Source organism: Eucyclogobius newberryi, unplaced genomic scaffold (genome assembly GCF_026437365.1).
Source record: "Eucyclogobius newberryi isolate DKJ021-1_F unplaced genomic scaffold, fEucNew1.0.hap1 SCAF_1, whole genome shotgun sequence".
In the NCBI taxonomy this organism is placed as follows: Eukaryota; Metazoa; Chordata; class Actinopteri; order Gobiiformes; family Gobiidae; genus Eucyclogobius; species Eucyclogobius newberryi.
The window spans coordinates 14867006-14877481 of record NW_027315723.1 but is presented as its reverse complement, the minus strand read 5'-3'; the positions used below and the strand labels follow the sequence as shown (position 1 = coordinate 14877481).

General features: G+C 37.7%; 1 protein-coding gene across 1 annotated transcript; it reads left to right on the top strand.

Moving 5' to 3' along the window:
- The first annotated feature begins 2142 nt into the window (after positions 1 to 2142).
- On the top strand, positions 2143 to 6651 carry cenpl (centromere protein L). Its single transcript, XM_072450991.1, has 5 exons — positions 2143 to 2170; positions 3239 to 3422; positions 4119 to 4370; positions 5568 to 6131; positions 6577 to 6651. The coding sequence occupies exons 1-5, from the start codon at positions 2151 to 2153 to the stop codon at positions 6649 to 6651; spliced, it is 1095 nt and encodes a 364-aa protein (XP_072307092.1). The 5' UTR covers positions 2143 to 2150.
- The last annotated feature ends 3825 nt before the right edge of the window (positions 6652 to 10476 follow it).

Here is a 10476-nt window from a genome sequence, read left to right as displayed (position 1 = left end):
AAAGTAACACAACAACAACAACGACTACAGGCATTTAGGCCCCTGTCCCTCTGCCCACTTATTTAATGATGTCTGCAACATGAATGGTATGAAATAGTGAGAATTCCATTAAATAAAACATCAGTATTCCTCATAACAATCTTGTCTTATGATTTATGTGATTTTGTCACTATGATTCCAAAACTGTGTTTTGTTTTTACCTTATTTAATGGTTCCCCTGTTTGAAAATAAGGAGTGCAGCCGAGAGACTTGGCTTCCTTCTATACTGCAAAGATTTAACTTTAAATGTAATTCAAATAAAGATGTATGTGTTTTTAGTGGGTGCTATTCATTGACCCCAGAGCTCATCGTTGTTAAGCTCCACTATGTATTGAACGTTTGTTTTTGCTTTTTTCAGCTCAAACTGCCTCTAGTGGGATCAATAAAGTTGTCTGAATCTGAATATAATTGTTGGCTATAGTTTTATAGCAGTCTTTATCTTTATGCCTACATTTCCATGTCTGTACCACCACCACATTGCCCAACTTGTCTTATTTGAGGTTGTCCAAAAACCCAAACTGCCTTTTTATGTCTGTATTGATGGAACATGCAAGCTCCCATTATCGCCACTAGACGGTGCTGTTTTCTGATAAGAGCTGTCCCTCTGTTTCCATGGTGCTGCAGCTCCTTTTCTCTCTCACCCTGGAACGATCAAGATTTTCCCAAGTGGTCCAAGCCTCCTGGATTTTATTCCATCCATTCCATTGGCTGGTGATGTGGTCATAGAAATAGAAACAATCTGTGTTTTTTTGGTTTAAATAGCAAATTATGTAGACAAGACAACGCAAAAGCAGACTTGTGAGAAATTCTGCAAATTGGAGAATAAAAACACTGCGGGAAATGCTTTGGATGTTAAAAAAGGACCACTTTTAACGTTACTATAATAGTGTCCCACAGTTTAGAATATACTTTAGGTCTCTTAATATTTGTAAATTATTTAATTATCTGTTGATGCAAATTGTGTTTAATCTCAACAAGTATCCCCAATAAATTTAATCTCACACTTGATAAACCATACACAAATATACAAAATAATAATATGGACATAATTAATTTTAATGAACCTTTATTTAATCAGGGAGGATCAATTGAGCGTCTTGCTCTCCTTCACAACATTGCACTGGGAAATACATACAAAAAAAGGTGTTAAGATAAGAAAAACAATAAAGAAGAACAATATTGAACAATTAAAATGGAACTTAAAATTAATTTAGAGTCAAAAGAACAAAATGAAAAATATGACACAAAATTGTCAATCTTTAAAAACAAACACTGGAGTGTTTTTTGGCTATAAAATGCCATAAATCAGAAATCCTATTGTTACCTGGCTGTAACTCCCTCATCACAGATTAATATCTGAATAGCATCAGAATGGCCAGGGCTGATGCCGCCCCATGGCTTCATAATGCTGCTGTACACTGCCAGAAGATTGAACCTTAAACCTCCATTTCAGTTTAAAGAGGGATTCTCCGTTTTAACAAAAATGGCCTCTTTAACTCCATCGCTTCTCCTGCTTAGAATCTTCACCTCACTGTCTTCAAAAGAGTGGTTTGTGGCTTTGAGATGAAGATGCACGGCGCTCTGTAATCCTGAATTTATGTATCTTCTGCGTTGATACAGCCTTGATACAGTGGCAGTTTAGTCTCACCTGTAACGCTTTTTACAACTTTCCTCACTGCATTGGATAGTATATAGTACATTGCTCTGTTTTGTGTGGGCATCTTGTCCTTGGGGTGAACCAGTATTTGTCTCAAAGTGTTGCCAGGTTTAAAATAAACAGGGATTTTGCATTCTAAAAATGTAGTTTTCCAGACAGTCCAGAGACATATAAACACTATTCTATTTCCCTTTTGTCCCGTTTTGTCCCGTTTTGTCCTGCATTGCCTTGTTTTGTCTTGTTTTGGCCTGTTTTGTCTTGTTTTGTCTTGTTTTGGCCTGTTTTGTCTTGTTTTGTCTTGTTTTGGCCTATTTTGGCCTGTGGGGGCAGTAGTGCGACACAATGAGCTTGCCCCGCTGTGATTGGTTGATTCAAGCGCGATGTTTGAAAACACTTCCGGCTTGGTTCCGCCTCGGTCGAATAGATCCTTGGTCGAAATCAAGAAAAATCAGGCATGGAGCAGAAAGAAAACAGGTAAAAACTTCACTCAGTGCTTTTATTCAGCAAATATATGTACTTGTCATTTGTTCTTGACCCAGCGCTACTTATATATGACCACAAACAAGAAGAGTTTAACTGAAGTCTTCGTCGCCATAGTGAAAGCAAATGGCAGTTAACCCTACTGCAGTCAGAAATGAGAAGATTTTAGCCATCTACAGTCCGTAACGTGTGGTTCATATTTACTTTATAATGTGCTGTGATTAATCTCCAATGCACCGTAAAGGCTGTTACTGTAAAACGGAATGGAGGCAAAAGCGAATGGAGAAACGGGGATGAAATGATCACATATGAAAACTCAAGGTGGTTTTGGCAAATGAAAAAAAACACGAGACAAAAATGACATGAAACTACAGTTGTATTTTACATGACTTATTCAAAAAGAGATGCGTTATTTTATGCCATTGTCGGGGAACAAAATTCATAAACTAGGAACTTACTTTAGCAGTATAAAGGAGCAACGTTAAGATAATAATAAGAATACTAATAGGAAAAAGTATAGGCTTTGCTAAAATGAATGCATGCAAAATAAAACTTGTAAGAATAAAATAGCATAGTTAAAGTGACAGGTGTCTTTTGAGTCCTCAGACTTTGATGGAGGCAGAACTAATAATAGTTTGTCAACATATGTTTAAATTGTTTATTTTTGGTGTTGTTAATCAGATAATATGTTCCCATTTGTTATTCCCAGAGAGTAATACATATGTTTTTATTCTACTACTAGTTGACTAGTGAAATCATTGTCAGTAGCAGCCCTTATTATAACAGATACTAGATCATTTATATACAGATCATTTATTCATTGGCAAAGGAACAATATTTTGATGTAGACAAGCCGGTTGCACATCAGACATCAGAAAATCTACATAGAGCACCTTCTTAAAAAAACCTTAATGATGACAAATAACCAGCTTTAGTAATATCTATAATGTATCTTATGTTATTCAACTGCAGCTCAAATGTTGTAGTACAAATAAAAAGTTCTGCACTAGTGCCAAGAAAAGGGCTTAAATATTGAGACAGTTTTTTTTTTTGTCCCTGCAGAATGTCGAGTGTGGTGCGGACCCCCTCCAGCGCCGTCCTGGTGCAGAGGAGAAGTAAGAGTAAGAGCTATCGTCAGTCGTATCGCAGCTGTTTGGGCGCCGCGTCTCGTCTCTGCTTCACTCCTGGACTCACAGCTCGAAGAGCCAACACCAGCTGGAGAACGCCCAGACCTCGAAATATCAAAGTTAGTCTTTTACAGAACATATGTTTGAAAGTTCAGTAAGATTTCTATTTCTGTCATCATTAAACGTTTAACTTTAAGTCCAGAATTTAGTTTAGACACGTTGCCCTGGAAGATGCAAAAACAGATTAACTAATCATTACAAATGTTGTATCTCATAAACAAACGAATAGTTGTCTGTAGTTCCCAATCTGGCAATCTTGCTGAAACTGTTTAAAACATGCAATATCTAAACCAGTGTGCCAATAAATTCACTCAAATCCAATCTCTTTTTTGTTTTACTAAATCCCCATAATTCCAGAGACACCTGCTTGTCTCCATGGAGATAGATTAGTGCAATACTGTGCACCATTAAACCTTATTTGCTTTTAGATCAACAATAAAAATAAAGTATTCTTACTGTAGCACGTACCCAGAACCTTCAACTAGATTACTACAGTTTTTAAGAACACTTGTGACTAAAAGGATGTCAAGTCTGCATAACAGATTAGGACAAATGTCAGTGTTCTCTTTAGTGTGTAAAGCAATTTAAATTCTTTGTGATTGTCATGAACTTTGCAAACCTTTTGTCGTAGTAAAATCTATGATCAGAAAAAAACAGCACACCTCTTTTTGTTACTGAATACCTTTGAATCCAGATCCTACTAGTATTATCATTCCTTTACATGGGTCTTCATTACACTGTCTGTCCCCCGACAGGAGCAGTTGGACCCGGAGCACCTGGCCCTGCTCACAAAGTCCGAATGGCAGCTTTCGTACGTGACTCCTCTGTTCCAGTTCAGACATACGAGGTTGAAGAGTTACTCGCGGCAGCTGTCTGCGTTTATAGCGGCCGAGCGTCAGCAGGGCGTGGCCGTGGACGTGGAGGGGATCCATGGTTTCAGAGTGAGCTTCAGCGTGGTCCAGGGGCTTGTGGAGATGGAGCAGGACGCAGAGGCCGTGTTCATCCAGGTGAGGAGGCTTGGGGTTGAAATGAATGAAAAACCGTAACCTGTACATGGAAAGTGATTATTTGAAGCATGTTGCCTAGCTACTTAAAAAAAAAAAAAAAAAACATTTAAATAATTTTTTTGCCCCAAGGCTTTATTAGACGGCCGTGGCTGCAGAGCTGTGGCGCGGTCAAATGGCCCAGCAGTTTCAGGAACCGCGGCACTGCCATATAGTCTCATGGCTAACCTTAACCCGGCGCGGTCAAATAGCGTAGCAGTTTCAGGAAGCGCGGCAAAAATAACATGGGAGTTTCGGCTGCGCGCCGCGGCTCTGTAGACACTCCCTTATTAGACAGGAAAAGTGAGCGTGAAATGGGGACGAGAGAGAAGGGAAGACATGCAGTACACGGAGTTGGGATTTGAACTCACAAACGCACGCCTAGCTACTTTTCAAAAATAAAAACATAGTTTGCTTGCTAAAGAATAAATGTCACTATGAATGTCACTTTGAACAGGACATGCATGGACCTGTTTCTATTACCAAGCTGTTTTGGAGTAATAATGCAGTTTACAATGAAGAAAATGTAAAATGGTGATCTTTTATGTTATAAAAAGCATAATATGTCTCCTAAGAGATGCAGAAAGACTATGCTGTTCATATTGAAGTCATACATCTCCAAGTTTGCAGTTTACACTCCTGATGTGAGTCCAGATTGAGGCCTGAGGCTGAGTTGGTTTCTTTTTTCCTCGTAAGTGTTTACTTTGATATGGACGATCATGCATGTTCCTGATTGGCTAATCAACCTTTCAATTTGAACTTGCAAAGATGAAAAGGGTGAGAAGACTGATATCAAGCATGTAGTTTGGAGTCCAGAGTTTGTTTTCAAATGTTTTGGGGAATGCAAAATTAGAATATCAAGTGTATCATCTATAAACAAAACTATTAAAAATGATGGCAAAAAGAGACAGAAATTTCTAATGTAAGCTTCCAAATAAGGGTATAAAGCGATACTTCTGGAATGTTGTGGTCACTTTTGTGCAATACTTGAACCTCAATCAAGACATCTACAGGAATATTTTGGCACATTCCTGATGCTTTGTTCAAGTATCGTCTGAATATTGATATGAATTGTTGGCGATATGGCCCACCCCCAGTGAGATGACCATAGATATCTACCTGTTTGTGACGAGTGATAACGCCTCTCATTTCTCCTTCCAGATTGCATCCAAGCCGATGTTCAGCCGGCCGGAGGATCCTGAAAAAACTCTGTGGAGCGGCTGGTTCTCCTGCGTCCACGGCAACGTGGAGTACCTCTCCTCGCTGTCCCAGGACTTTGTGTGCCTGCCCCTCTTCTGCTCCTGCGGCCCCGAGACCCTCACCTCCATTGTCAAATCCTGGTTCAGGCGCTTTTTCGACTGCTCTTTCGGCCCTTTGGAACTCAACCACACGACGCTGCAGTGGCTCGCGACGCTTTGGACAAACTGTCAGCCAGAGACTGACCTGCAACATCTGAAAATGTCATGGATGATTCCTGTATCGCCATCATTGCAGATAACCTACACCGTCGACCCACAAGACGCATGGGATTTGTGGAGAAGCGTGAGGCGTCCCGAAACGGGAAAGGGGAAAGAGGAGGAGGTGATAGACATGGACGAGGTGGAAGACTTTATGACAGAATTAAAACGTCATTTCTACAGACACTTCAGGCTGGATCTATCGGCAGGAAACTTGAACCAAGTGGCTACATCGCTCGGGTCGGCCAAGAGCAGCGGGAGAATAAAGGTAAACAGAAATGCATAGATTTTGTGTTTTTGATCAAATCTTTTGACTGTCAATATCCATCCATCCATCCATCCATTTTCTACCGCTTGTTCCCTTTCGGGGTCGCGGGTGACTGGAGCCTATCCCAGTGACTTCGGGCCTTAATATATTCTACTAATTTCGACCCATTTCTTTATACAATATAAACACGGAATTAAAAATAGTTTTCAAATTGAATTGTTCTTTTAATCAACTTGTGACCCCCAAAAATCGAGTCATAGCAGCGCTAGTCACTGAAAGATTTACACCCATACTTTATATCCTCTTTTCTCTGGCCCTTTAAAACCACTCTCCCTCCTCTGCACATGTCCAAACAATCTCAACCTGGAAACTCTCTGCTCTCTTAAATTTGTCTTCTAAAAAAAATGAAATCTAATATCCTTTTTTGCATCTTTTTGTTTTTCAGATTTCCAACGGCCGATACATAATCACCACACTGTCCCTCCTCACTGAATGCGCTCTCCTCAAAATGCCCATCTGACACTTGTAAATTCCCATTTTACCTGTATGTTTAAAGTTGTAAATAAAATCATTTTGTATGTCATTGTTTCTCATTAGTTTGATGCTCATGTGAACTATAAAAGCTGAAGTATAAAATCAACTCTATAATTGATAGTTTTGTACCACTTTTTCTTTTTTTTTAAACGATTGTCATTGTCGTTTGTACATTGTTTACATTTTTCTATATAAAGCTGCTGTTTTTTCCCCACGTATGCAAAGTCCATCTTGAATCTCCTGAAAGAACTTTGGAGTCAGATTTGAAGGAAAAAATATATATAATCTCAATCCTTATCCTTTACATAAATTAAATATTGCGTAATTTTCAAATATTTGGTTGGACTAAATTGACAAACTGGTTTTTACTTTTAATGTTAACTTTCCTCTATTCTCATCGTAATAAGAATTTAATTTCTGTTTTGACATTTTTGTATTTGAGTTCTAAATGTAATACTTAACTATTACAATCTTCCCAATGTGGAGATGTAGCACGTATTATTAAAGATATGCAGGTAATTGAGTCTGCAAACTACTGATCTTTTGATCAACTAGTCAAATGAATATTTCTTTCTCTTTGAACTTGAATACATTTGAACCAGCATGAGGTAGAAACAACTGAAAACCTACAGCTTTTTTAAGTGTTTTTGATTCTCTTGATCAAATATCTTAGAAAATAAATGCATTTCTCAAATCAAAATATATGTATTATTCTTGTATACCTGTGAAATGGAATCAATTATAAGAATAAGTCTGTGTCCAGGGTGAGGAGGGCCCAGGTCAGAGGTCACCACACTTCTCAGCAGAATGCCCAATGCACTGCAGTCTGTGTCTGGCAGAGACTACACAGTGATGGAGGAAATAAGGAGCTGATGGTCGGTCTTGGTGATGGTGTAGAGGAAGCAGAAGAAGCCCAGGGTCACAGTGGTTGATCTGTTATGACGTCCAGCTCTACTGCACCAGGACACCAGTCTCTGCTGCTCATCTGGAGTGGACAAAGAGTCTTCAAAACAAATGCAGAATGTAACGTTTATATTGTGTCCAACACACTGCTACTAACTTGAGACCTTTATAGAGCAATTGATACTTGAGCACTACTTTAAATAGTTTTCACCCCACCACCTCGCTTATATTGCATAGATGTACATTCAATTAACTACATGTACTTTTACTAACTTATGGAATCAAGTCTCTGCCTATCAGCAACGAACCTACGTGCCTGATATTATATAGATATTATAGCTGGTCCTGGGCCAACTCCCAGGTGGAGTTGTAGCGTTTTATAGACATTGGATGGTTTAGTCTGGTTTAGCCATTATGGACAAGAAGGGCTAAGCTAAATGACCCTCAGAATGCCACACTAGTGAATTAGACGCATCGTTGTATAGGTTGAATGTTCAATGTAGTTGTGACTGAATGTAATTGTTACTCATCAATCATAATGAAAGAAGAGTTTGTGTAACGATTGTTTGTCACAAATTAAAGTGAAATATTGGAATAATGGAGGCTCGCCCCAACTTATCACCTCCAACATGTCTGCTGTCTCAAAGTCATGGCTGAGGGTCAAACTGAAAACAACCCATCACATGTACATTATACTTGCCTCTATCCTGTCTCCATCCTTCCCTCTTGTGGACAAACTGAATATAGGTCACCTATTGCCCCAAATGTAGATATTTTGTGACTTACTTATTATATAATTAATTAATTAACACGAACCCAACAGAAACAGTAATGTTCCTATATTTACGTTTGTCTGTTGGTTTATCTTCATGCTTTATTACGCTGTATAATAGGTTTCAAAATAAGGTAATGTGAAAAATATGAAGGTTATTTTGTGTTTTTATTCCGATTTTTTTATTTTTTACATCGAATCTAATAAAAATGTTCATTGTATATAAATACGGTTATTTAAAAAAAAACATTTGATATAAAAAAAATATGTCAAGAAAAAATAAACTTGATGTATAAAATAAATTGATTTGATGTCAAAAAAAATTATGTCAAAATAAATAAATATCATATAATAAATAATTTGAGCAAATGGTTGTATTTAGTTTCTCTAAAGAACCTAAACTGAACACAATAGTGTACAGTTCAGTGCTGCAGTGCAGGATTGCTATTGACATCAGAGCACTACGGGCTGGTGGAGCTGCAGTGCCTCACAGTTGGGATCCGTATGGACTGTTGACTTTTTGTGTTTTGTGCTCTATACATACATCGAGAAAGAAAGAGAAAGAGAAAGAGAGAAAGAAAGGAAGAGAGAAAGAGGCAGAGCTGTCTGATGGTTAATTTGATTGCTCAGAGTTTAGCCACTAGAGGACGCTGCAGGGCCGAGCACTGTCATCTCTGTGTTTTGTGCCACACACATTTATTAAATGTAAATCCTAAATGTAAATATACATACATATTATAACCCGCACACTTAAACCATTCATTTAAAAGTACATTTTCTTTCTTAAAAAGTAAAACATACGGAATGGAATAGGAAAAACCGCTTATGGGGAGTAATGGGAACGATCAGCTCGATTGCTTCAGGTGAGCTGTAATAAAAACACTAAACTAACGTCTACGGTTTTTTCTACATCGAATTGAATTTTTCTTGACATCAAATTTCATTTTTTTTTACATTGTATTAAAACTAAAATCGTATTTATATACAATGAATATTTTTACTAGATTCGATGTCAAAGATAAATAAATTCGATGTTAAAAAAAAAATCGATGTCAAAAAAAATAATTCGTAATAAAAACACAAAATAACCTTCATACATTGTGCTCTATTGAAAAAAACATTCTGGGTCTGTGAAATCTTTTTGCTGCAGTAACACGGACTGGCCACTGGGGCCACTAGCAGTAAAACAAGAACATTTATTACATAAAGTGCGACAAAACTCCTGGCTATTGAAGGCCAGTGCAAAAAAGTGGGTATTTGATTTGAAAATGTTAAGAGATTGTGTGGTTCTAACGTTTAGCTGCAAAAAGTTCCATAACTTGGGAACTGCCACAGAAAAGCTTAGTCGCACTGAGTTGTCAGGTGAGTTCTTGGGACATGGCACACTAATAGGAGTCCTGGGATAGAATAGACACAACACAGGCCTATTCTAATGTATACATTAGCTACTACCACATGTCAAGATACATTTATTCGTATACAACCAGCATATTTCTAATTAAGTTTCTCAAATATTGCCAGTCTATAGAAAAGTATTTTTAGTTATGGCAGGATATAGGCTATAATGTTATATGCCTACTTTTTCCACCAACTTCTTTTTCACCTTATATTTTAATAATCCTGTGCACTTTATTTTGTGCCTAATGCAACCTAATATATTTTATAAGTTCCTCACATATTCAGTCTCTGTGGTGTTTGCATGTCTGGCTCTAATTGACTTAGGATCCAGTCGGTTCATGTCCTTCGTGGTCTTTATAACTTTTGACCCCTGTGTCTCTGCTGTTAAAAACACTGCCATTAACACTCTAAATATTTCCTTTTAGATATAACATGATCATTTAATGCTGAAATATATTTGTACACTATTGTCCATGGCCTACATTTATAGAACCTCTTGGTCGTACATCTGTATATTTTTACTCCATTGAATCATGAAATATGTTTTTCTTAATAAGTACACTGTAGAGAAAACATTAACCCAAAAGAGGCACCAGATTTAGCAATAAACTATTTCTCACATTGTCCTTGTTTGAAGCAAAATAATATAATTACTTATAGTCATTTTATTTTGCCTTTCTTTTACCAAGCATACATGTACACAGTCAACACACAGTAATGTAGCAAACCACATCAGTC

Excerpts from the sequence above, each read along its gene's own strand:
- cenpl (XM_072450991.1), top strand. The coding sequence starts at position 2,151 with ATGGAGCAGAAAGAAAACAG. Across the intron at positions 3,423-4,118 it reads CCAGACCTCGAAATATCAAA|GAGCAGTTGGACCCGGAGCA; the intron begins GTTAGTCTTTTA and ends GTCCCCCGACAG. Across the intron at positions 4,371-5,567 it reads CAGAGGCCGTGTTCATCCAG|ATTGCATCCAAGCCGATGTT; the intron begins GTGAGGAGGCTT and ends TTCTCCTTCCAG.